The 27995-nt window shown below is 37.7% G+C and overlaps 1 protein-coding gene across 2 annotated transcripts in view; it reads right to left on the reverse strand.

Annotated features, from left to right (window-relative positions):
* Positions 1 to 5552: 5552 nt before the first annotated feature.
* neurl4 (neuralized E3 ubiquitin protein ligase 4) overlaps positions 5553 to 27995 on the reverse strand; it is a 37855-nt gene continuing 15412 nt past the window's right edge. Inside the window, exons 10-30 of one of the 2 annotated variants that reach the window (XM_048170650.1) lie at positions 26950 to 27035; positions 24305 to 24467; positions 23979 to 24189; positions 23796 to 23872; positions 23288 to 23338; positions 19862 to 19940; positions 19577 to 19746; positions 18709 to 18837; positions 18418 to 18563; positions 17734 to 17952; positions 13625 to 13723; positions 13377 to 13529; positions 13121 to 13285; positions 12264 to 12422; positions 11901 to 12080; positions 10961 to 11054; positions 10766 to 10873; positions 10476 to 10620; positions 10271 to 10383; positions 9986 to 10145; positions 5553 to 7596 (exon numbers count right to left, since the gene is read on the reverse strand). In XM_048170650.1, coding sequence (XP_048026607.1) covers positions 7392 to 7596; positions 9986 to 10145; positions 10271 to 10383; positions 10476 to 10620; positions 10766 to 10873; positions 10961 to 11054; positions 11901 to 12080; positions 12264 to 12422; positions 13121 to 13285; positions 13377 to 13529; positions 13625 to 13723; positions 17734 to 17952; positions 18418 to 18563; positions 18709 to 18837; positions 19577 to 19746; positions 19862 to 19940; positions 23288 to 23338; positions 23796 to 23872; positions 23979 to 24189; positions 24305 to 24467; positions 26950 to 27035 — 2912 coding nt within the window. In that variant the 3' untranslated portion in view covers positions 5553 to 7391. The remainder of the gene's footprint in view (positions 7597 to 9985; positions 10146 to 10270; positions 10384 to 10475; positions 10621 to 10765; positions 10874 to 10960; positions 11055 to 11900; positions 12081 to 12263; positions 12423 to 13120; positions 13286 to 13376; positions 13530 to 13624; positions 13724 to 17733; positions 17953 to 18417; positions 18564 to 18708; positions 18838 to 19576; positions 19747 to 19861; positions 19941 to 23287; positions 23339 to 23795; positions 23873 to 23978; positions 24190 to 24304; positions 24468 to 26949; positions 27036 to 27995) is intronic. The other variant, XM_048170651.1, reaches the window with a different exon arrangement.

Below are 27995 nucleotides of genomic sequence, written 5' to 3' on the forward strand. Positions count from 1 at the left end.
CTGTGTACTATTTAAATATATTTGACAAAGTAATTTATTCCTGTGATGCAAAGCTGAATTTTCAGCATCGTTACTCCAGTCTTCAGTGTCACATGATCCTTCAGAAATCATTCTAATATGCTGATTTGCTGCTCAATAAACATTTATGATTATTTTCAATGTTGAAAACAGTTGTGTACTTTTTTTTTCAGGATTCCTTGATGAATAGAAAGTTCAAAAGAACAGCATTTATCTGAAATACAAAGCTTCTGTAGCATTATACACTACCGTTCAAAAGTTTGGGGTCAGTAAGAATTTTTATTTTTATTTTTTTGAAAAGAAATTAAAGAAATTAATACTTTTATTCAGCAAGGATGCATTAAATCAATCAAAAGTGGCAGTAAAGACATTTATAATGTTACAAAAGTTAGATTTCAGATAAACACTGTTCTTTTGAATTTTCTATTCATCAAATAATCCTGAAAAAAAATATTGTACACAAATATTTTGTACAATTGTACACATTAAATGTTTCTTGAGCAGCAGATCAGCATATTAGAATGATTTCTGAAGGATCATGTGACACTGAAGACTGGAGTAATGATGCTGAAAATTCAGCTTTGCCATAAGGAATAAATTACTTTGTGCAATATATTCAAATAGAAAACAGTTATTTTAAATTGTAATAATATTTCACAATATTACTGTTTTTACTGTATTTTTAATTAAATAAATGTAGCCTTGGTGAGCAGATGAAACTTCTTTTAAAAACATTAAAAATCTTAGTGGTTCCAAACTTTTGGACTGTACTGTGTATATATATATATATATATATATATATATATATATATATATATATATATATATATATACACACACACACATGACATTTACATTGAATGCTGATGAAGTAAAAGAGTTAGCAGAATGGAGAGAGCATGATGGAGCAAGATATGCTAGTGCAGTCCCATTTCAATTCTAGCATTAATGGGAAGCCAGTGCAACTGTGAAAGCACCGGTGTAATGAGTTCCTGAGGAGAAGTACGAGTAAGCACACGAGCAGCAGAATTTTGCTTAGAGATTTAGCTGGAAGGCCAGAGAACAAGGCATTACAATAATCTAACCTAGTTGTGATGAAGGCATGTATAAGCCTTTGTAGTCAGCAAAAGTGAGAAAAGGTCTGAGTAGGGCTATGTTTCTAAGATGGTAAAAAGCCATATTAGAGATGTGTTTTATGTGTGCCTCAAATGTTAACTGTGGATCAAAAATAACTCCCAAGATTCCTCACCTGTGAAGTGGGAATTACCATGCTGGAATCAACAACCAAACTGATCTGATCGGCCTTACAAGTAGCTGCCAGTGTACCAATCTGCATCAATTCAGTTTTAGAGCCGTTCAGCTTCAGGAAGTTATTCTGCATCCAAATACTGATCTATTCTAAACAACTACACAAAGTTATTAATGAGCAATGGACATCAGGGCTAGTGGTGAGGTAAATCTGAGTGTCATCTGCATAACAGTGATACCCAAGACTGTATTTCCTGATAATCTGCCCAAGTGGAAGCATGTATATGTTAAATAAAATCAGCCCAACACTGAACCCTGAGGAACTCCCTGTCGAACAGGCACGGTATCAGATTTGTGATTACTCAAATTTAACAAACTGGGCACGATTGGTTAAATAAGACTGAAACCAACTGAATACTGTTCCAACTATGCAGCCTGTCCAGCAGAACAGAATGGCAAATGTTGTCAAATGCAGCACTGAGGTCTAACAAGACCAAGATTCTGTATGCACTACAATCAGCTGCAATAAGATCATTTACAACCCTCACTAAAGCTGTCTCAGTACTATGCCCTTTTCTGAAACCAGATTGAAAAGGTTCAAAAAGACTGTTCAGTGCTAGGTGATTATTTAACTGAGTAGCCACAACACGCTCTAGAACTTTAGCCAAAAATGGAAGGTTAGAAATAGGCTTATAGTTGGACATGTCAGAAACATCACAACCAGGCTTCTTAGGGACTGGTTTAATGGCAGCTATTTTTAATACTGGAGGAACAATTCCAGAACTCACAACTGAAGCCATATGAAGGCAGATCGATACAAGACAGTTCTTAATAACCGAGCAGGCAACTGTATCTAAAATACTGGTAGTTGAATTCATGGATTTAACTGTACTTATACTAAAGTCAACTCCAACCATATCAAAGTTCGAGAAGGTAGTGATCGGAGGATTTAAAGAAAAAAAATGGAAAAAAATGTATCACGATTTCCACATTAATATAAAACACCACAACTGTTTTTAACACTGATAATTAAAAATGTTCCTTGAGAATGAAATTTAGAATGATTTCTGAAGGATCATGTGACACTGAAGACTGAAGTAATGACTGCTGAAAAATTAAGCTTTGCCAACTCAAATAAATCACATTTTAAAAATGTAATAAAAAACAATTATTTTAAAATGTAATTATACTTCACAATATTTCTGTATTTTTGATTAAAGGTGCCCTAGAACTTCTTTTTAAAAGATGTAATATAAGTCTAAGGTGTCCCCTGAATGTGTCTGTGAAGTTTCAGCTCAAAATACCCCATAGATTTGTTTTAATTCATTTTTTTAACTGCCTATTTTGGGGCATCATTAAAGGTCCCGTTCTTCGTGGTTTTTTGAAGCTTTGGTTGTGTTTATAGTGTGCAATATAACATGTGTTCATGTTTCGCGTGTAAAAAAACACAGTATTTTTCACATAATTTACTTATCTGTATACCGCTGTTTCCACTGTCATAAAAACAGGCTGATGACTTCCTTGTTCTATGAAGTCCCTCCTTCAGAAATACGTAACGAGTTCTGATTGTGCCAGCGGTTCCTGTGTTGTGATTCGACAGCTCTTAGCGCATCTTGCCCGGAAAGGTCACGCCTCTTACCATAACGGGGAGATGCATGCGCTCAGTGTTATTGTAAACATGTCTTTAATTTTACCCTATCAATTTGAGCCGGAATCAGACCCGGAGAACATAGATGAAGAGGATCGAGTAGAACCTGTGCAAACACGTCTTTTGCAGGATGTGTCACAATGGTAAGCTGTTTATTTACAGTAGGTAACGTTACATAGGCCTAAACATAGAACAATGATTCATGTGGTTAAACAGTAAACAACAGATATAATCAACAAATAATTTAAACTGATCATAACAAACACCAACAATCGATGGTGTCCGGTTGAATTACTACACTTTTTAAAAGTTTTGGTCGGATAAGTTTCAATTGCCATCTAGTTAACAAAGCTAAACAGCGTTGCCCTTTGTGTGATAAGTTACAGAAACTGTTAAACGCACCAACGTAAATAATAAAATACACTTACCGGTTGTGGTCCACAAACAACGCCTTCTCCACACAAAGAGGGAACTGCTCCATCTTTCAAAAATAATCTTTGTGTGAATCCGGCATTAAACTGACTGAGATTGAGGAAGCTGTCCTCAGTAAAATGTGCTGCAAATAGTTTAACATGTGGATTATAATTTTCGGGAACCGAGTTAAACATAAATTGTAACCACTGATTTCTAAGTACAGCGTCCCTGGGAAGGCCAAACAAAAGTGATTGGACTGCAGGATGAAAATAACAGCGTTTCGACGACATGGCGACAAACACACTTTACAAACGCAACTCTTGCTCTTCTCCGTGGGAGCGCAACAAGACCACGCCCCCTTTTTTGTGTATTCCTGTGGGTGGAGGTTAGTCAAAACACAGTTTTAGTGACGTCATTAAAGAAGGAAGTAGAGGGATGTAGTCCAAACAGGCCGTTCGTTGTAGGCTATTTCTGTTAAATAAAATATCTCGCTTGGCATTGAACTTTGAGCTTTAAAATTTTACAGATTTTATTTATACTCTAACAACAACATTACACACTAACTAAAGTTGGAAACATGGGATCACGAAGAATGGGACCTTTAACTATGCACCGATATATAGGTTGCGGCCCCTTTAATTCTCGTGCTCCCCCTCCCCCGGAGCTCGCGCTTGCCTTGAACAGCATAAACGCAGTTTACACAGCTAATATAACCCTCAAAATGGATCTTTACAAGATGTTCGTCATGCATATAGTATTTATTTGGATGTATTACATTTGATTCTGAATGAGTTTGAGGCTATGCTGTGTGGCTAAAGCTAACATTACACACTGTTGGAGAGATTTATAAAGAATGAAGTTGCGTTTATGCATTATACAGACTGCAAGTGTTTAAAAATGAAAATAGCGACGGCTCTCGTCTCCGTGAATACAGTAAGAAACGATGGTAACTTTAACCACATTTAACAGTACATTAGCAACATGCTAACGAAACATTTAGAAAGACAATTCACAAATATCACTAAACATATCATGTTATCATGGATCATGTCAGTTATTATCGCTCCATCTGCCATTTTTCGCTATTGTTCTTGCTTGCTTACCTAGTCTGATGATTCTGCTGTGCACATCCAGACGTTCTGCCCTTGTCTAATGGCTCGATCATGAGCTGGCATATGCAAATATTGGGGGTGTACACCCCGACTGTTACGTAACGTGTCTTTTCCATGTACTGAACTCTCCTTATTCAACTATGCCAATATAAATTCAATATTTAATTCTAGGGCACCTTTAAATAAATGCAGCCTTGGTAAGCATAAGAGACTTCTTTCAAAAACATTAAATAACCTTAATCTTATCAACCACAAATTTTTAAATAGTGCATATAAAAATTTTAAAATATTAATTAGATTGGGTTGCGATGGCCCAACACCTTGATCACTGAGTGTTATCTCAATATTTTGTTTATAGGGCCAATGGTTGTTTTGTTTTGCCTTACAGTAATGACTAGGGGTGTGACGAGACTGGTATCTCACGAGACGAGACGAGACTCGAGATTGAGTTCACGAGACGAGACAAGATGGCGAAATACATGACTAGAAAAAATATTCTCCAGGCGTATTTGAAATGTTTTAACTAATCATCTTGTAATGAATGTCATTCAGTTCTACTTTCTGAGACTGAATTATCATCTGCAGTAAAAGAAAACAATACTCAAGTAGCCTACTGTAAGAGGTTTTGCTACTAACTCAACTGACTGACTTCTCTTCTGTATGATTTCAGTCTCTTCAGACCTTACTGTACATGATTTGAACTGTATTCATCGGGGAGCCGCTGTCAAATGCGGGGAATTGAAATCACGTTTGAATGCGCGCTCGCGTTTACTTTCACTTTCAACGGTCGCGCGTACTCTGTAAAGATGGAGCGGTGGCGGCCGTTATCCGACTGAATTAAACGTTTGTTTGTTTTTTATTTAAATACAAAGCAAAACGACAGTGGAGGCATAATGTAAACGTAGCGGTGGCATATTCTTTCCTAATCATCCTAACACTCTGTCATGGCAACATCACGAGACTACTTTTCGCCTCGACGAGAAATCTCGTCACAGTTTAGTCTCGCGAGATCTCGTGTCACGAGATCTCGTCACACCCCTAGTAATGACAACTTGGGAGAGATTATTTCATGATAGTAACCCAGAACTAATTGAAGACACAGACATTTTCCATATGTTGTGCATAACTGTCTCTTTTTTGGATTTTTATTTTCTTACAAACCAGGAAGGTAATGTTAATGTTAGTGTTATTTAACAGGCTGTACAACACAACGTAAATACATAAAAAAATAATAACACAAACATGAACAAATAATACAAACAACTGAAAAAGCAGCAATGGGCCGACATGAACCCTGTGTTTTCACATTTTCCAATTTACATAGCAAGCATTCATTCCGACATCGCCCTTGGCAATAAAGCGGGATTACTAATGCAAAATGTACACTCAAGTATGTCATATTGGCAACAAAATAAAAAATGAATAGATATGCCTTCACAGAGGGTACTGTAAGTCTAGATACAATCAAAAGAGGGTTGATTTTTTTTGTTGACGTTATTTTTCCAGCGAGGGCTTACAGTTGTGCAACCTTAGTCATGAGAGAATACAAAAAAAATGGCAATAAGTCTAGCATTGAGTAAACAATCTATCAAAAAGAAATCACATTCCCAGTGTAAACACCAATCCTGGGGTCAGGTATTTGAGTAGATGACTTCAATTCCCATGATTCCTCATGAGTTCAGGCACATCAACCTGATAGTTGAATAAACAGTCCTTCCTGTTGAACAGGATGTTGAATGTAGAAAATAAACAGACCTTTTGATTTTTTTTGTACCTGCCACCATTAATTTCAGAAACACCTACACCCTAGTTCTTACAATAAAGTTTGTGAGTAAACGAATGGGCTTATCAGCACACGTTACTTCAGAACAGAAGACAAACCCAAACACAACACGTGTAAACAACGTCTAAAGCAGTGAAGCATGTCAAACATAAGACAAGAACTCCCACAGGTGATTGACCTTAAATAATGGGCAGCGAACGATGCAAAGACACGCATTTGGCCGAAACAGACACACAAATACACTTATAGCTTAATAAATCTCTTCTCCAGCTCTTTTTAGTGCTTTGGGGTGAGGGCGAAATTCTGTTTTATGCATCCATTCAGTTAAATTATGTACTTTTGCAACAATTAAAGTAAAAAATTGATTTTACGGGTTTAATAGGTTAGATGGAGAGTCCCACTCCACAGATGGTTACAGACGGTTATATCCGTGTATTCACAATTAAAAAAAAATTTCTTGCCATCCGAGACATTTCTTAGCTTCCTGTCTTTATGTAGTCATTTTAATCCACTAAACACTGCATGTACTGTCAATTGTGAATAAATACACAGCTATAAAAACCAAATATAGAGCAGAATCTGTAAAGTGAGTAAACAAAGCGATGAAATAAACAACAGTAACACTGAGTCTCTTCCTGATTAGGTGATTTTGCTGACATTTCTTAACGTTGTTGTTGTTGAAACAGGTCTTGGTTATTTCCAGGTTGATTTGTCCGTTGCAAGTCTTAAGAAAAACACGAGTATAAATCCAGGGCTGTGCTATGAATAGGTGGTTTTGTGTTGCTCCAGTCCAGTTTTATTTCTGTGAAAACAGGCTCCAAAAGCGCAAAAAAAAAAAAAAAAAAAAATCTGAGGGGATGATACATAGATTTAGATGTATGAAGAGACAGAAAAAAAAAATAATGGAGAGCCTGCTGAGCGAGTGAATTTAATGAGAAAGACTAAAAATCGCCCACCAGTGTCCGAAACATAAAGTGCAGGCAGTGTCTTTGTCTCTGGAGATTATCATCACCATCCTTCAAAATGCAACGAACACAAAAGTATGTCTGAAACATGCAGAGATGAATGAGTCCGGGCAGCAAAATAATGCTAACTCCTCAACGCCTCAGCGCTGAAATTTGGTTGATAGTGAGGAAGATGATGCTGATATCCTCGCTCGAGTCTCTTTTTACTCCACCCGTATGAGCAGGCCGTACAGGAGCGTGCCTCCTTTCTCCTTGGTGATCCACTCGATTTCTGCATTGCTGAATCGAGGGTCGAGGGGCTCGCTGATCCCCAGCGATGTCGGCCCCACTTTGTACGAGCCTGGCCGTACGCACACCTGGAAGCCAACCTGGGCCTGGTGACAGCGGAGGGAACGTGGGTCTCGGAATCTGCACAGAAAAAAGTTCCCTTATTATGCTATTTTAAAAAGGTTCCTCATTTTGTTCTATGGGTTAACATGCATCCAAGGTCCAAAAATACTAATTTTCTTATAATATTAAAGTGTTTTTTGACCTTGGATGCATGTAAACCTATTGTAATATTGGAGTATTATAATATACAGCACCACCTCTTTTCTCACTGTGTCTGAAACAATTAGATAAACGATTCAGTCTCTTTAAACCACTGCTTTCTGAGAACCTTCTCTGCTCTGTTGTGATTGGTCTACCGCTTACAGCGCATGTCGGAAAAAAAATATGGGCCATTACCATAAGTAACTTTCAGCTCTGAAAGCTTCCTCAGCACTTGTATATACAGTGATACGAACAGTAACGATGGCATCGGTTTTACTGTATCAATTCGAGGCCCCGAGGCTTCCTTGTTTGCGTCCAAATGCCGGCTCATTGGCCAGATCCTGTGTCAGCATCACATGCATGAGTCGTGCTGCTCACGTATTCAGCTTCGGCCAATACTGAGTCGGCGTTCTGACACAGAACCTGGAAGCGCTGAACGTAAACAAGGAAGCCTACACTGAGTTCACTGCATATGACAATGGTTCAAATTGTTGAATAAAGTAATTAATTTTGTTTTGTTTTGTCTTCATAACATTAAGGTTGAATCACTGTAGTCACATTGACTATTTTAACCATGTATAACTACCTTTCTGAACATCAAAAGGTGCAATGACGTTGCTGCCTATGTGTGGATGAGATACCCTCGGATTACATAAAAAATATCTTAATTTGTGTTCCAAGATGAGTACTTAATGACAGAAATTAATGTAATTTAAGAAAATAATGTCATTTATTACTCACCCTCATGTCATTTCACACCTGTAAAACCTTTGATAATCTTCGGAACACAAATTAAGATATTTTAATTGAAATCCGATGGCTCAGAGAGGCCTCCATAGCCAGCAATGACATTTCTTCTCTCAACATCCATTAATGTACTAAAAACATATTTAAATCAGTTAATGTGAGTACAGTGGTTCAATATTAATATTATAAAGTGATGAGAATATTTTTTGTGCACCAAAAAAACCAAAATAACGACTTATATAGTGATGGCTGATTTCAAAACACTGCTTCATGAAGCTTCGGAGCGTTATGAATCAGCGGTTCGGAGCACCAAAGTCACGTGATTTCAGCTGTTTGGCGGTTTGACACGCGATCTGAATCATGATTCGACACGCTGATTCATTATGCTCCGAAGCTTCAAGAAGCAGTGTTTTGAAATCGGCCATCACTATATGATTTGTTATTTTGTTTTTTTGGCACACCAAAAATATTCTCGTCACTTTATAATATTAATATTGAACCACTGTACTCACATGAACTGATTTAAATATGTTTTTAGTAGATTAATGGATCTTGAGAGAGGAAGTGTCATTGCTGGCTATGGAGGCCTCATGGAGCCATAGGATTTCAACAAAAATATCGTAATTTGTGTTTCGAAGATAAACGAAGGTCTTACGGGTGGAGAACGGCATGAGGGTGAGTAATAAAAGACATTATTTTCATTTTTGGGTGAACTAACCCTTTAAGACATAAGCGACTGTGTTTACGAGACTTTGCAGAGATGGGTATTTTGACAATTTTGTGTGTATATGTCCATCCAAGTGCAAGGAGATGCGAAAGAGGAATCAATCAAAGAGGAATCAAATCTGAAACGCACCTGTCTTTGTGTGCACACTTCGAGTGTGTGCAGCTGTGCGCACAGATAACAGCATTTGAGTACCGAATTAAATTCTCTTTTGCCTATTCTAGCGGTGGAATGGTTTAAAATCTATTGAATATGTAAACTAGAAAGACAAAACACGTGCAAATTATAAACTTTCACTCTATGTTGGTTAAACTTGCGATTAATCTGCGAATTAATCGCAAATTAATCTGCGATTAATCTGCGAATTAATCTGCAAATCTGTGCCAAACCGTGGGGCCTGGTCCGTACGGAATCATGGATCAACGACAATCTGTTTAACCTCTATAAAAAAAAAACAACAACACACAAACCAAATGCTTCCAGGCCTCAGCTACAACTACAGTGTTTGAGAGCAGGTCAAAGTAGACGTTGTTGGTGGGCAGCCAATGAAGACCATAGGCTGACATTTGACAGGAATTACTACTGACTCATTTCAGGCAGTTCAGAATCAGTTCTTTCTTCCATTTATCATGCACTTTGAGCTTTGAAACTCTGCAGACCTTTTACACTCACATACAGCTATATTACACACTACATGAAAGGTAATATCTAAAAATGCATAATATGGGCACTTTCTAGACAATCATGCAATATTCTCTCTGATCTTCTTCTTTGGAAGTACCGCCATTGACTTACTGCACTTTGGGGGCAAAGGCCTCCAGGCCAGAGTAGCGCATTGTTGGAGAAAGCTGCACACGTGGAATCTCTCGCTCTGGTGCGCTGTTCTCTTCGGGCTCCCCGTAGCTGCCGTGACCCTCTGTCTTCACCGGGGAGGAAGAGAAAATGGAGGACGATTCTGCTCAGGGGAAAACAGAGAAGCTCAGCTGTGCAAAAATATTCTGATCTCCCTCTAATTCACACATTCATGCATTTCATTATCAGATCAACGAAAACAAAACGTTTTGCTTGGTGGTTACTAACCTGACAAGAGCTGGTTATGGTCCAGGATGCGTCTAAGGGAGCCGACACTAGTGCCATGGTACGCGATATGCCACTTTTTGAAGGCATTGGAGACTTCACAGTGGGTCTTGATTCTGTTAAAATACAGACAAGAAGTCTTTGTAAGCAATTAATACTAAATAATATGCATATTATCAGAGCTTAAATTAATTTAAATGCAACTGACCGGAGTGCAAAGCGGCACCAGCCGAACGGCAGAGCGTAGTCTCTGGGAGGCTCCCCTCGCTTGTAATAGGCCTCATCACCTCTTAATTTGTGACAGGACTCACAGTAACATAGGTTGTACTTTGCATCCTCATTAAAGTAACCATCTGAAAAAGTGGACGAGGTGGGACGGCAAGACTTTCAGTAAATATACCATCAGAAAAAAATCAGAAAAGTGCTGTAAAATTGCAAATAAGAGAGTTCATATTCAGTCTGTGCCCAAAAAGCTTTATTGGTGTAATGCAGTCGTACCGGGCAGTGTGAGCAGGTCTTTGAATCTAGAGCATAGCGCCTGATACTCGCACGTCTTATTGGGGTTGACCTCAGGAGGTGGCGTCCAGCAGACACTCTCCTTTATACCTGCCACAAACAGACAGCACGCATGTACGGGTAAAGCAGAGTGACAACAAAAGTCACTGTAAGACATGAGGTCAAAACTTCACGCACCATCCACCATATCAGCCTTCTCCATGTCACCCTGACAACGCATGTCTCCTCGTTCCCCGCCAACCACCGGCACGTGATTTGTCACTATAGTCACCTAAGTATACAACACCAACAGGAGACAATCATTTCCTGTGCATCTAAACAAAGCTTTCATAAGGAGACCATTATGATATATATATATTTACACCAATATATTAACATATCTCATATTATTGACATATTACAAATATAAATAGGCTATAATAATAATGACACCAACATTAATAACAAAATGTTTAATAAAACTAGTATTTTCTGACAAGAAATATAAAATTTTTTTAATTACTCAAGTTACTCATTTTTGTGAAAATGTTGGCAGGGCAGATAACAATATTAAATATCATATAAAATAATGTTTAAAATGTTTAATAGTGTTTTATATATAAAAAAGATTTTTTTTTTTTTACACTTTTTTGTGATAAGACCTTTAAAATTGTTGGCAGGGTAAGTAAAACAGTAAATATTATATAAAATAGCATTAATAATTACAATGTTTCATGTAAATATTTTCTGACATTTATAAAAATATGTAAAATAAAATACTCAAATTACAGTTTTTTTTGTGAAAATGTTGAATCAAAAAAATAATTTATTTATTTATTTATCTTAAATGACTATTAACTAACTATTTATTAAGATATAACTACTTTCTTTGTTGTGCAGCCTGTGAAAATGTTAGCAGGGCACGTAAAAATATTTAATATTATATCAATAAAAAAACTTTCATTAAAAATATTAATATTTTCTGCCTTTCATAAAAAGATGTAAAAAATATATATATATACTTAAAATACTATTTTTTGTGGTGTAGCCTGTGAAAATGTCGGCAGGGGAAATAAAATAAGAAACATTTTTGTTGAGGCCTAATTAGTTACAGGATATTACAGTTATAGGTTCTGACCTGTTCACACTGGCCGTAAAGGTCAATGAGTGGATAACAGGGACTCGGGATGTCCTGGGCTGCTACGCCCTGATCCATGCCGTTAACAAACAGATGGAGACAACCACTACCGTCCACCAACAGCCCCAAAACTGTCCCTTCAGGACAGGTGTCGAGGTTAGGACCATAGTTCTCACAAATCTGAGGAAATAAGAGAGAGAATGAGGTTAGGAACGATACTAATAATGTAAAGAAACTGGACATTAAGCACACAAAAATCAGAAAATAAAATAAAAAACATAAATATGAGAGGAATGAAGTAAAAGCACAGAGACAAAATAAGGATGTAAGGATCAGGGATAGGAGGATAAAACTGAATGTCACCTTCAGCGAGTTGTGGAAAACAGAGTCTCGTTGCAGCAGCCAGACTGAGCGTTTAAGGCAGCAAGCTGTGGAAGGAAAGTTTAGACGGTCTGGTGAATGACCAATCACACCCAGTGACAGGGAGGACGTCCATGATGGATTCAATCGGTCTATCTGAAACTGAGAAAGAGATGGAGAAACAATTAGCATCACACAAGCCATGTTTCCATCTGCCTATTTTAATGCAAATTTTGGTTTGTCGCATTAAAAAAATCTGGAATGGAAATGCCAAGATGTGCATAAATGTAAAAAAATGTGATCAAAAACTTAAATACTCAATTGAGGTGGATAATCTACGCATAGACTATGATGAAAACACATTTACAGAATAAATCCCTCAATGTGCAAAAAAAAAACAAAAAAAAAAAAAACTTGTGACTTTGCCTATGTAATAACTGGAATAACCAGCTGACCAATTTCATTGAATCTCAAATTCTGTCATCAAAATAGTGTTTATATAGTGACCTCCCAGAACAGTGTCACATGATTGCATTCCCAAAACCACACATCCGCCTCCGAACGCAAGATAACATGACAGCATTTATTGCGTTTCGTATGCGCCATCTGAGACGCAAGTTATGATGTAGGAAAAAAGAGCCACAGTAGCTTCCCCCGATTCCGGCAACTTCTATTTTTATTGCAGATATTTTGCACCGATTTCCTAGGAAGTGAAGATTTTGTTCTCTTGAACACATGGGATGGAAACAATGCTTTAATCGCAAAGATTTTATGCCATTTTCCAAGTTAAATTCACAACATTGGATGGAAACATAGCTATTGACACTGTCTGTCACTTCCAAACACACTCACACACACACCTGGAAGAGCTGCTGGCGGGGCAAAGCTTGCGCTGTGACCAAAAGTCCCTGGTTGTAGCTGGACACCCGGGCAGCAGTCAGGTTCTGATTGGACAGCTGGATATTTTTTCCATGATTCTCTAAAAACGTCATGACTGTGGGAGCCAGTGGAGGCTCAGTCTCACACTGAGTTGGGGAAAAAAATAAAAAATACGATTTAAGTGTGAGATTAAAATATAACAGTATATATAAAATATGATGCTTTGAGATTGCACACCTCTCTGACAGGAGTGCTGTCCTCCTCTCCCTCGCTGCAGCTGTCGGATGAGAGCGAGGGAGCTTTCACACTTTCCGAATCTTCAACTAACGTGGAGCTGACAATGGACACGGCCGTCACCTTTCCATACAGGTCCAAAACTGCATATACGTTCTGAAACATGCGGTATAAACATGGGTGAGCAGACCATACAACTGAAAAAAAAAAAATCACGTTCACCACTAACAGATATAGAAAGATACTGGTACCTTCGCCACTGCAGTGGCTGCTGGTCCCATGTCTTCTCCATCAATGAGAATGTGCATTGTATCGTCGCTGCATCTCTTCACCCCAACACGATTTCCCACCTATAATTACGATAAACAAAGAAGAGAGGTGTAAGAGAATGTAGATACCAATCATTCACAAAACTGAACACATCTGTCCCTTGTGTGTTGGTTTATTAAATATTTTGTGCAAATGTTTATACTTTCAGCTACCAATAGGAGTGCAGTATTTTTAGCTCTGATGAATACTAATTCTGCACAATTTAGGAATTGAGATTCCCCTCAAACCCCAACCGGTCTTGAATTTGTTTTTAATAAATAAACAAACATAGAATTCAATGGACACAAAAGGGAAAAAAAAGAAACACACACACATACTTGTCTATGTGGTTAACGGGGACTCTCCTTAGATGTAATGGTTTTTTATACTGTACAAACTGTATATTCTATCCCCCTACACTACCCCTACCCTAAAAACTACCGATCACAGAAAACTGTCTGCATTTTTTGAAATTTCAAAAAAACACCTTTTAGTATGTTTTTTTAAGCCATATTGGTTTACGAGGGACACAGGAAGTGTCCTCATAAACCATGTTTACATTGTAATACCCATGTTATTATACACATTTGTGTTCTCATAAACCATTTATACAAGAACACACACACACACACACACACACACACACACACACACACACACACACACACAAGATGGATTCATCTTTGCCATCAATGGAATTAATTACATTTTAAAATGTATTAAAATAGAAAAGGTTTTATTGTAATAATATTTCACAATTTGACTGTTTTTACTGTATTTTTGATCAAATAAATGCAGCCTTGGTAAGCATAAGAGACTGTAACGACTGAGACAAATCAGGCACAATATTTGTCATATTTAACAAATAATCTTTAAAAAACTTACTCTGAGGCCTGCAGGGACCCTCCCCCATGGACCAGCCTGTGCAAGGGCCTCAGTTACCATGGCCCATCAAATAAGGCTTAGTTTACTGCCCCAAGTGTGTGGCCACGTGGAAAAGCAGAGGCAAAGAAACCCATAGCCCTCAAAAGAGACTTTCCTGCATTAATTTATAGATGAACTAATATATAAATGAACATGCATCCCAGGACATTGTGTTTAGGACTATAACTGTTTTGTGCAGCATCTTCTGTATGATATTTTGTGTTGGGCATATTTTAGGATAAAAAAGAACCAATGGGTTATCGTAAACCAACCTATACTAGACGGTCTGCATTCCTGCGGCTCTCCTGCGGGAACCGCGGGACCCGATAAGAATTCTTGCTGTGCGGGATTAAATGTTGAATGAAAGGCGGTAACTATAGTGTACTTTAGGTGAAAGCAGGCGGTCTGACAATAACCCGGTCACTCCCGAGATGCTTTGACATCAGCGCATCTGTGCTTGAACTTGAAGTTAACAAAACTTTCTGCAGTGGTAGCGTTCACACAGTCCCCAGTTCCTTGTCCTGAGAAACCTGGCAAGATATGTTCTTTGCATTAGAGGTCTGTGCGAGTGCACCTTCAGAGAACATTCAACTTTTGTGATCGGATTTTGGAGATGTTCTGAAACGGTCGTCAGTCAGCGTAATTCTGTTCTTGCGTGGATGTTAAAAAAGATTTAATTTTGCAGTATCTAGTAAGACAACAGTTTTCGTTTATGTATTTTTGGCTTAGCCTATAGTTTTGAGGGACATGTTGTAGGCTTTTTAATTTAGCCTATTTTTCTCTGTGATATTTAGCCTATTATTTTTTGTGACATTTTTTCTCTGACCTTTTTAGGGTGTTGACAGCATCATAAGACAAATAACAAATACAAATCTTGTATATGGTATGCAACATTTTATATTTGTTATCCCTGATCACTCTCTTTCTTTAGGGGAAGTTTAAACACGAGAACAATTTAAAGGTGCTACAGAGGATGTTTTGTTTTATACATTTTTGCAATATTACTTGAAACTGTCTTTACTAACTGATAAAAGACTATTTATTAGGTGCACTGAAAGGAATAATATTAATATACATCATCTGTGCACGAGGTAGGGCCTTAAAAACATCAGCCAATCGTTTACGCGATCATCGCGTAAACGATTGGCCTCTGGCTTGTCAATCACTGCCGTTACGTTCCTTGTCAGAGACGTGCGCGGATTGGCCCTCTGGCTTGTCAATCACTGCCATGACGTTCCTTGTGAGAGACGTGCGCGGCTGCGCGCTCCAGTAACTTTCCACACTCCACAGGCGCCGCATGCAATGTTTTTGTCAGGAGACAGGAGTAACAACTGCAGATTATGAGTTACCTGCGGTGAGTCCGACATAATGAATCCACTAACACGATACAGCGAATACCGGTGGTAAACACTCGTGTTCCAATGCTCGTGCACGAGTTTTGGGAGGCGTTCCCTCGAAATGAGCTGTGAAGGAGGGGGGTTGTTCTTACGCATGCGCTCATTTCAAAAACACAGTAACAGTCTTTGGTTTCTCAGTCGACGAAATCCTCTGTAGCACCTTTAACGGGACCCCTCGGGTCAGGAAGAAAATCACTATATGCAGATAGCGGGTGAACACAGAGTGAATTTTAGGCGGGAGCGGGTGCATGCGGAATAGAACCTTGCGGGAGCGGGACGAAAAAAACTGTCCTGCGCACACCTCTACCCTATACCAAGTTTGGTGCCTATGAGTTTGTATTTTGAAGATTTAAATGCTTGTGTATATGATATGTCGATACCTGTGCAACACATCAGTATTACAAGAATCTTTAATAGTTTCTTCTTCAACAACTCAGACAGTTTAATCATGCTCAAAGACAAGAGCCATAAACTTCCCCACAATGGAAGCTCCCGCTAAAGAAATTCCTCTTTCCTCAATGGTCAGGTCCACCCTGGGAGGTGGGACTTCTCCCGGACCTTAAAAGCCAGCGCACAATGCTCCTCCCGCTCTCTTGCTGATCTGACCAAAACTGCATCTGTGGAGGTGCTGCCTGTGGACCCGCAAGGCCTGGGCCTGCCCTGCACCCCAGCCATATGCTTAACTAGGAGAGAAAAGGACTCTTTCCCACTAAGATTCCAACTAACCATGCAAATTTGTCATCGGTTCTCCATTCAACGCAGAAGACATCGATTGCAACTTCAGCACCATCGGACTGAATTCTCAGGACTTCCTACAGCAACAATGTATCCAGGCGCTCTCCAAAAAGGCAGAAGCCTAATGCAAGTATTGTACGATACACTAAATTGCTGCTAGTTAGTTAAAGTAGTGAACCTACTTTGTTAACAAAGGAGCTTTGTAATGAATACTGATGATTCTTTCCAGGTTTTTGACTCTTCTCCATAGCTCCTCCCGTTTCCCATTTCCGGTCTCACTCTATCATTCCTTATTTTACCCATGTACGTTTGACTTGTGTGTATGTATGTGTTTGTGTTCGTGATTTAGTTAATAAAACTTGTGCACAATACATATTTTGTTCTGACTCTCTGTCTGCAATAGATTGTCTTTGCTAATGATGCTAAGAACGAATTATTTTTCTGTGGCCAAGAAAATACTATTCTCTTAGAATTAATTAATAATCAATACTGAGTGTTCACAGGATGAACTGATTTATTAATTGTATTTTTAATGTAGCTACATCAAGTCAATCTGATTAACTGATTCAAATATTCATAATTAATCATAATTAATAATCATAATGAGTTATGAATAATTATTAATATTTCCCCGTTGAGCTAATTTCACTACAAGACTTCTTTCAAAAACATTTTAAAAAAATCTTATAGACCCCAAATGGTAGTGTGAATGTAAATAAAGAAAAGAAAAAAAAAAAAAAAAACTGCAAAAAAATTCCAAAAAGCCAGCAGATTCCATCTCTGCCTTTTACGAGTAAAACAAAAACTATAAAGATAACTATATTAGTGTCCACACCAGCACACATTAACCTTCCGTTTAGTCATCTTCTGCCTTAAATTTTCTGTCATTATCTTTATAGCTATGGTGTGGACCTTTCCTACTGTCATAGAATTACAATAATTATTCAAACATTATAGTTATCATCCTTGGCGTGAATGGGCCATAAATCTCTTACCGTTAGCCGATCTAGAGAGCAGCCGTAGTTCTGTCTCTGCAGCACTCCGTTGCGTCTGACCTCAGAGCCGGCGAGAACCCAGGTGACCTTTGACCTGAGCTGGGTAAGCGAAGGCGAGAGGCCGCTGAGAGGGCAGGATGGTAGGTCGGGGGGCTGCAGGGTGGTCAAACCCACATGAAGGGAACCAGACCATCTGTCATCTACCTTGTTGATTTTCACCTAGAAGAACATCAGGACCACATACGAATAAGACAATAACATTTTTGGTAACACTTTACAATCAGGATCCATATGTTAACATTATCTATAAATTCTGCATAATTACATGCAACTAACCCTAAACCAAACTCCAATCCTAACACAAGTACATCCTGTAGACATGTACATGTTAATTAATATTACTTAGTACTTAAATGTATTTATTATGTATTACACTGTGACAAAAACACCTTAAAATGTATTACCAAAAATACTTCTAAAGCATTCCTCAAACTTAGATATTGTTAATTTCAAACATTTACTAATACATTATTAAAATCTAAAGTTGTACCTGTTAATATTATTTAATGGACCCGAGCTGACATGAACTAACTACCTTTTTTTAATGTTAGTTAATGTATCAATGCATGCTTCAGCATTGCTTCAGTTTTTCAGCTGTAGATTAAAGAATGTTCCATATCTCACCTCAAACAATTCATCCGTCTTGAGCTCCTTCGCACTAAAGACAATTCCATGAGCATATCCCCCGACTCTCAGTGCTTGGCAACCATCTCCTAATAACACCACATTCTTACCATGTTTGCTGTGCAGGCGATGAGCAACCCCTGCCACTAGAGGGTGACAAAGACACAAAAGATATGTTAAGACCATGTTTAGGCCAGGTTTAAATGATCTAGAACTCATTTTAAAATGTTTTTTCTAATCTTAATAAAATACTTCCGCCTCACAAGCAAATATACTGTGCAAGCACAATACCTGGGGAGTGTATGGGGAAGCTTTTCTCTGTGATGTTACTGGTGCACAGACTGTTATCCAGAGGGCCGGAAGAACTTGTAATGGACACTTGCACACACTGACCATAAAGATCGATCACGGCATATACTTCTAAAAAAAGACAGGAAGGAAGGAAAGACAAGAAGGAGGATGGAAAATTTTCAATGACTAAGTTCTGAAATAATATGAAGTCACTGACAATAGCTATGTTTCCATTCAAAGTTTCAAATTTAACTTATGTGCAAAATTGGAATATTGCATAAAACATTTGCGAATACAGCATTATTTCTTTTCCATGTGTTCAAGAGAACAAAATCATCACTTCCTGGGAATTTGGGCCAAAATATTTGTGATAAAAATGGAAGTTGCTGCAATCAGGGAAGCCACTGTGAGGTAGATACCTAGAGGTAGATACCTAGTGTTTGGGAATGCAATCGTGTGAGACAGTTCTAATATGTCATTATAACCCACCATTCTGTTGACAGACTTTCACTCAGGCATTTCAGTATGACCAAACCAACATTTAAGATGTTGTGCAGTAAAATTGGTCCACTGCTTAGTCCAGTTATGCAATCACATCCTCTGCTGAGGTGAAGCCACGAAGTCTTTTTGTGGAATAAATCAAGGGATTTATTCTGTAAACGTGTTTCTATCGTAGTTTAAGCCCATGTCTTCTTATTGGACAAAAAAAAAAAAGGCCTCAATTGAGTGCATACATTTTTATGCACATCTTGCCGTTTCCATCCAGTGTTTTTTAAATGCGATAACCCAAAATTCGCATCAAATTTGGTGGGTGGAAACATAGCCACAGTTACATAAAGTTGGGTGAACCAGTTCCCTTGAAAATTACCCGATGGCAGCCCGGTACAAGCTACACCCTGGTCGAGTCCATTGATGAAGTAATGCAGGTCTCCAGAAGCTGTACGCATCATCCCGATCCTCGAGCCCGTGGTCAGAGAGTCTAAGTCACAGCCGTAGTTATTCCTCATGGTATTCCCATCCTGCATGATCGCTGTGCCACTACGGAAGAGAAAGAACAAGGATAGATGCAAGGTATCAGTCTGACAAATTTTGTTTATGATTTTAGGATTTTTATGCTGTGTATAATATGGAAATCCATTAAACAACTGCTCACCTCAACATCCATGTGTCATAGTCAATGTCAGTCATTGTATTAGGGAACTCGAGTTCCTCTGGTCTGATCGCTGTAACTCCTATGCACAAAACAAAAAAATCAACAACAGTTTCTAATTCAGATCCAGGTTACATTTTTACATTTTCTTGGAAACCAGTATTTTTCTACCGATACAGACGGAACACCAAACGAAATGACTCTGACAGTGTTTCCCGCACTACAGCACATTCCCGAACAAATGACTCTTGTGAACCAGTAATTTTTTAATAAATATAAGATTTATAGATTTTGTTGGTAAATCAGTTGTATTTCTTAAATGAATCAGTGGTATTTCTTAAGCAAATCAGAGGTATTTCTTTAGTGATTCATAAGTATTTTTTAGTGAATCAGTGGCATAGGCGCCGATCCCACGGAAAAATACAAGCTATTCAAGATTCATTTTATCCAATCAAAAAAACGAATGAGATTCGGGAACCTGTCTGATTGGTCGATCTCACAGCGGGTCCCAGTGGGTCATAAATACAAACAATTCTACCGTTTTATATTTAGCATAACAACATAACCATCGTGCACTTTTTTTAGTGCACGATGATAAATTGCAATTTACATTATTAACTCCAAAATCATCAACTATATCAGCAAGAGAGCGACTCACGACTAGAGCTGCAACGATTAATCGCGATTAATCGTTTGCAAAATAAAAGTCTGTGTTATATATATGTGTGTGTTCTGTGTATAATAATTATGTATATATAAATACACACACATTCATGTATATATTTAAGAAAAAAGCTATATTTATATATAAAATATTTATGTTTATATGTAATATATATATATATTAGGGGTGCAACGGTTCTCGGTAAAAAATCGAACCGTACGGTTCTCCACTTACGGTTCGGTACGCACTTGCACCGCGGTCCAGCTCGAATGACGACGCATCTATTCGTTAATATGGTTTGTTTAAAATAGCAACGTGGAAAACAGACAGAGTTCAGATAATGTATGTTTCAGTCGATGGATGAGCAAAACGTTACAACAACGATAATCAAAAAGTGTGGACAAAACAGTCACTCTTTGTAAACTGTTAACTGCGAGTGCCATATGCTCTAATGTCCAGTCATTTACGCCGTCATCACCCTGGTGTTGATAGCGCGCGAGCGCAGGTGAGACCTGAACAGCACACGTTGCTATCTGTGTTTAAACTAAACTCATTTAAGCCTTGCTGATTTAAACTTCAAGAACAAGACGCGAAAGAGAACTCGCACGCGCTGTGAGAAGATTTGTGTGCGCTCATCCGAAGCGCGCACACGCTTATTTCAGTCAGCGCGCAAATACGGAGTTCTCTTTCAAGTCTTGCACTTCAGCGGACAAATTCATGCAAAAATTATGTCAGCATGGCCGTCTTGGTGAATATCCTAGCAAACATAGTCGGTTATGTCTTAAGTGAACGTATATTAGTCGAGAAAGACAGCGCATGTGTAATAATGTACTGGATCGTGCATGTCTTAAAGAGAAAAAAACGATTCCTGCTGCCTGTTTTTAATGTTAAATCAAACAACAAATAAAGAGAAATCGCTCACTGCTCTGAATAGTTTTTGTAACTTCAATAATGATTCATCTTTATTTATTTTATACAGTAAAGATAATATGCAGTGTTATTTTATATTTGATTACTTTATCCATTTTCTGTACCTGAAAACTACTGAGATACCTGAAAAACCTGAAAAGCACTGTTTATTTTATTTGAATATTTGCTTTATTGTACTTTTTTGTGATGTTGCTTGTAGTTTGATTGTTTGTTCTTATTTTCTTTATTTTTATTTGACAATAGTCCTATTTTCCCTAAACATAGCACATACCGAACCGTACCGAAACCGTGACCCTAAAACCGTGATACGAACCGAACCGTGAGCAATTTGAACCGTTGCACCCCTAATATATATATATATATATATTTATACATGCATATATTTCTAAACGTTATACCTGTATGTGTGTGTATTTATATATACATAATTATTATACACAGAACACACACATATATATTACGTAAACACAGACTTTTATTTTGCAAACGATTAATCGTGATTAATCGTTGCAGCCCTACTTGCGACAACACTCATAGAAAGAATGTGAGATTTAGCTTGGTTGGGAATCATAGACGGAGGGTGAACCAAATCAAATCATACATTTCCTTGTAGCCTAATAGTTTCAATTTACGTGTCGCCACACATCCTACACATTCCAGCATAAATGCTCCCGATAAAGTTATTTGTTATTAAAGCGTCTACGTTCACAAAACACTGTTAATTTTAACAGAAAAAGCAAGCATACCGTATGCACGATTTTGCATGCAGAAAGTGCACAGTGCGCTCCCATTATAATCACTAAAAATCTGTCAGTCTTAGTTCATCGCAATCTCACAAAGTTCTGTAATAATGAAGCTGACTGCACAATGAATCTCTTATTTATATAATGTCTACACTTTGTTTTAATGAGAGGATTTGTGAGCCTGCAAAGTTTTTGTTCAGTACTAATAAAACAAACACCTCTGATTGGCCATTGCATTCAAGAAATCAACAGATATGTTTGTAATTGGCTGCATTGCTCAACGCTGCAAAAGACGTACATAAAAAACACAGGGCCAACAAACACAGGGCCTGACACCTGGTCCACTTAATGCGTTTTCTTTGATCGACAACTATCCGATCGTGAAAAGACCAGGTTTAAATGCCCTCCGAAACGCTTTCGAGACGGATTTAAATCCTATCACTCAATCCTCTTTAAAAGGTGGTCTAAAATGCATTACAGGAGAAACTGGAGCAGTCCATTGCCCCTCACTACAGAATTTGACTGAACTTGAGCAATTCTACAAGACAAAAAATGGGAAAATATTCCCTAATCTAGGTGTGCAAAGCTAGTACAGACATATCCAAAAAGATTGCTGTAATTAAAGCAAAAGGTGGCTCTACGAAGTATTAAATCAGGGGACTGATGACTTTTCCAACCATGTTATTATAGTTTTTCAGTTTTTTATTAATTTTCAGAACTGTTGCTCTTTCTTTCATTACTTTGAAATTGTAAAGTTTCAAAGTAAAGTAAAGTACTTTTGAAATTGCAAAGTTTGTAAATAAAGCTGAAAAAGTTTTTTTTTGGAATGGGTTTTGATTTCAGGTTGTACAACAAATTAACTATTTCAGAGGGGTAAGATGATTTTCTATAGGCAATGTATGTAAATTTTACTCCTCCCAAAATGTAAAAAAATAAACATGATATTATAGCCAGATATGACAGCGCTACTGCAACACGCATCGCCGCAGATGAGTAGCCGTGTATCTCTTCAGCAAGCCGACGCGCAAACTGCCGCAAGACGCTCAACACACAATCATCTTAATTAAAAGTAGTGAGACTAAATGATCTTACCAGTGCTGATGCCGCTCCTTCTCCTATTGTGGTCTTTGATCTTGAAATTAGCTGATGGTAATAAATGAAATGCAGCTCATATCTGTTGCTTTCATTGACGTGAATTTGCATATAGCGCGGGAATTGAAGATCGGATTTATGTGCGTTTTGTCGTCAAGTGTAAATGGAACCATTTTAACAAATCAAGTTGTTATCCGATCAGTAAAAACGCATGAGTGACCAGGAGTAAACAGGCCCACTGATACGCACTGGATTGTTTGCCAAATCTGTTTTGTCAATATGCTATTATTATGGAGAAAACTGATCCTAGACCAGAAGTTATGGGCAGCTTTTCCCTCTAAAAGCAATCAGAAGCAGCAGCAGGTAGTGGTTTGAGTGAGAAAATTCGCTAGTCTCAAGTCCGTGGCCAGGGGAAGGCTAAACATAAATCGGCGCCTATAATCAGTGGTATTTCTTTAGTAAATTACTGATGTTTTATAGTAAATAAGGGTGTTTTATACAAGCTCACCTGCTTCTATTGAGCCTGACCAGCGATCCACCATTTTCTGAATCACAATTTCAAAGAGCTCTCCATCCCGAAGGCACCTGCTCAGTAAGACACACAAACATAAAATATTCATTTAATCAATGTCTGATCCATTAGGACGAACCAGCATTATCTAAGGGCAGTTCATGCTAAAACAAAAGTAACCTGTTTGATATAACGATGGCATCATTAAACTCGCTGCGGCAGTTCTGCCTAAGTGCCGTTCGGCCACCGTTAGTGATGACTGCGTTTGTGCCATGCAGCTGATGAAAGCGCAGGTCGTTGGCAGCTGTAGCCCCCGAAACTGAACATGGGCTACCAGGAGACATGGCAGTAGGGCCCTCAGAACTGTCATCAGGCAAGGGAGGGAGATCAGCTAAAAGAGAGAGAGATGGAGATTTTTAACTAAAGGTCTGAAGACACCTGGGTACTTCAGGATGTCTACCATCTTTCCATCTTTCCATTGTCTACTCCATCCTTGTTGCTCTCACCCATATCATCCATGATGGTGGCCTGGGCAGCCTGTCCATACAGGTCCACCACTGCATACACGCTGGGCGGGACATTCCAGGCTGCGGGGCCTTGAGGCACTCCGTTCACAAAGAAATGCAAACTCCCATCCTCCTTTCGGACAACTCCCACTGTATCTCCAGCCTGTAAACATTCACATGAGTCACATGAATAAGTTAAACAAGGATAAGTTCCCGAGAATCTATACTTATAATTGTTATGGCAGGCATAAAGGTCTCATACAATTTACCCTGGTAGATATCAAGAAGACATTTAAGGAATAGTTCACCAAAAAATGTAAATTTTGTCATTATTTATTCAGACACATCACGTCATTCCAAACTCATATGACTATCTTCTGTGAAAAAAAATATTTTAAAGAAATTTCATGCAGCTCTTTACCATTGACAGTTCATCTTTGAAAAAAAAAATTATTTGGAAGAGGGTGAAATTCAAGACACTATTAAAATAGGATTGATAATCTTTCCCTCCATTAAAGCACTGAAATTTAATTAGCATCCTTGTACCATGCCCGGTTTGACATCACTAATTCTCATTGGGTTTTGCGCATCTTAAAGGTGCCCTAGAATTATTAAAAATTGAATTTATCTTGGCATAGTTAAATAACAAGAGTTCAGTACATGGAAATGACATACAGTGAGTCTCAAACTCCATTGTTTCCTCCTTCTTATATAAATCTCATTTGTTTAAAAGACCTCCAAAGAACAGGCGAATCTCAACATAACACCGACTGTTACGTAACAGTCGGGGTGTACGCCCCCAATATTTGCATATGCCAGCCCAAGATCGAGGCATTACACAAGGGCAGAACATCTGGATGTGCACAGCTGAATCATCAGACTAGGTAAGCAAGCAAGGAAAACAGCGAAAAATGGCAGATGGAGCAATAATAACTGACATGATCCATGATAACATGATATTTTTTGTGATATTTGTAAACTGTCTTTCTAAATGTTTCGTTAGCATGTTGCTAATGTACTGTTAAATGTGGTTAAAGTTACCATTGTTTCTTACTGTATCCACGGAGACAAGAGCCGTCGCTATTTTCATTATTAAACACTTGCAGTCTGTATAATTCATAAACACAACTTCATTCTTTATAAATCTCTCCAACAGTGTAGCATTAGCAGTTAGCCATGGATCACAGCCTCAAATTCATTCAGAATCAAATGTAAACAATATAACAGTATACAATACTCACATAATCCGACGCATGCATGCAGTATGCATGACGAACACTTTGTAAAGATCCATTTTGAGGGTTATATTAGCTGTGTAAACTTTGTTTATGCACTGTTTAAGGCAAGCGCGAGCTCCGGGGGCGGAGACCGCAACCTGAATCGGCGCATTTCTAATTATGCCCCAAAATAGGCAGTTAAAAAAAATGAATAAAAAAAAATCTATGGGGTATTTTGAGCTGAAACTTCAAAGACACATTCAGGGGACACCTTAGACTTATATTACATCTTGTAAAAAAACATTCGATGGCACCTTTAACTGAACACAGTTTCAGTGTATTTTCTGTCATTTTTGAAGATTAGTGTGTTTTATAAAAACTGACCAGCTTCTATTGAGCCTGAACACCAAAAACAAATTTTAAAATTTGTTTTTATTTAGATGAAAACCGAAACTAAAATTTCAGTGATTAAATTTGCATAAATGAACTTGTATACTGCTTAGACTCATGTTCACTGGACATAAACTATTCCTAGTAAAGTTCTTTGGCTGCCTCTTAGAGCTGCACGATTAATCGTTAAAAGATTACAATCTCGTTTCAAACACCCACCCGGTCTGATTAATGACAACGATTTGCCTGTGTCTACTGAACCTTTGACAAAATCACACCAGAACATTCAAATCTGTGTTGGCGGTGCTGCTGACCCAGAGAAAGCAGCTGTATAGCTGTATTGGTATATGTATAGGTATGAAACCGCTTCACAAAGTCTTTTCAACCACACAGTATTGTTATTTCTGCGCTATAAATATTCATATTATAACAGAAGATCTGGGATAAAAATTTATAGTTCAGACATAAACACTTATGTCTACAGAAGTGATCAAAATAGAGTAAATCACCTTTTGAAAGTAACATGGCGCTTCAAATAATGATTGTATTGATTACTTCGTTACGCCACCAGGTGGCGACGTGTGGCTGTTAAAAATGTATTTGTCATTGAATCATTCAATCAAGAGATTGTTAAACAAAAAAATGCTGATTCATCCAGTAATGAATAAGTCTTTGTATCATTGAATCATTTATTCAAACCAATTTTTTTCAAGTAATTAATTCAGATTAATTAAACATTTTAAACAGACTGCAGCAATTAAAGTAAATTACATGTTATTTTGTTCAGCTGTCTGTTCAGAATCGTGGGAGAATCATGATCTCCATGTTTAGTTGCCAAAATTTCTGCACATCACTAGTGGTCACTATAAACCTATAACTGTTTGAAGGTTTTTCCAAAATTCTCCTTTTGTGTTCCACAGAAAAAAAATAACAGCATATTTGGATCAAATTGGAACGACATTAGAATGAGTAATTTTTCATTTTAAGCAAACTTTCTCAAAAAGACTAAAAACAAGTTCAGCTGGACTTCAAACTCACTTTTAAACGGTCCAAGTTGTGCCCGTATTCATCAAGAATTGTAGTTCCATTGTGCATGACACCATTTCCTGTCATCATCCAGGTTCCTGTGGAGATAACGTTAGATTAGTTATCTGCCAACACTCATGAATTTTACATTTGATGCTACAGGTAAGGTGGCCTTGACTCATGGGCACTTTATTCAGTCAGCTGTGCTTTCAGTTGTGACCTGTGGGTAACTATTTGGGTTTCATTCCACAGGAACTGCAAATAGTTTTCTTTTAGAAAATATAAACTCTAAATTGGACAAAGGAGCTGTGATGGGAGCTGTCTACCTGGATTTAAAGAAAAGCATTTGACACAGTAAATCATGAGGTTTTAATTAATAAGTTAACAAATTATAGTTTCTCACTAAAGGTAATTAAATTGATAAGATCATACTTTAATGATAGAAAACAGTGTGTTCGAACCAGACATAAGACTAATAGTCACTATTCCTGTTGGTGTTCCTCAAGGTTCAATATTGGGTCCTTTGTTTTTCAGTTTGAATATCAATGACCTACCTGACGTTTGTCCATCTACTGTTAATTGCCAGATGTATACTGATGATACAGTTATTCATGTTTACATCTTAATATTGGTAAAACTATATGCATGTTTTTTCAAAGTTTGCAAACAAAGATCTAGATCCAGATGTTATAGTAGCAGGAAGAAGATCATCAGTAGTGCATAAGTATACATATTTAGGCATAATAATAGACTCACAAATTATATTCAAAGAACAAGTTAAAAAAGCTGGCTTTGAAAATATTGGATAAAAATTTATATTATCATAGTAATAATTAAAAAAAAAAAAACTAAATATGATCTTTTAAAATGGGTAAATTTTATTAAAGTTTATTAGACAAAATCATAATTCATCTACTACAGCTACTACTAGAGGGGATGTAAAATACCACATAGAAGAAGTGCTTTTTGGCAGTCAGCCTTTTCTTTTAGAGCAGCACAAACCTGGAATACTATACCCACCGAACTAAGAAAAATTACATATTTTATTTATTTTTCTG

The sequence above is a fragment of the Megalobrama amblycephala genome, linkage group LG20 (genome assembly GCF_018812025.1).
Source record: "Megalobrama amblycephala isolate DHTTF-2021 linkage group LG20, ASM1881202v1, whole genome shotgun sequence".
NCBI classification, from domain to species: domain Eukaryota; kingdom Metazoa; phylum Chordata; class Actinopteri; order Cypriniformes; family Xenocyprididae; genus Megalobrama; species Megalobrama amblycephala.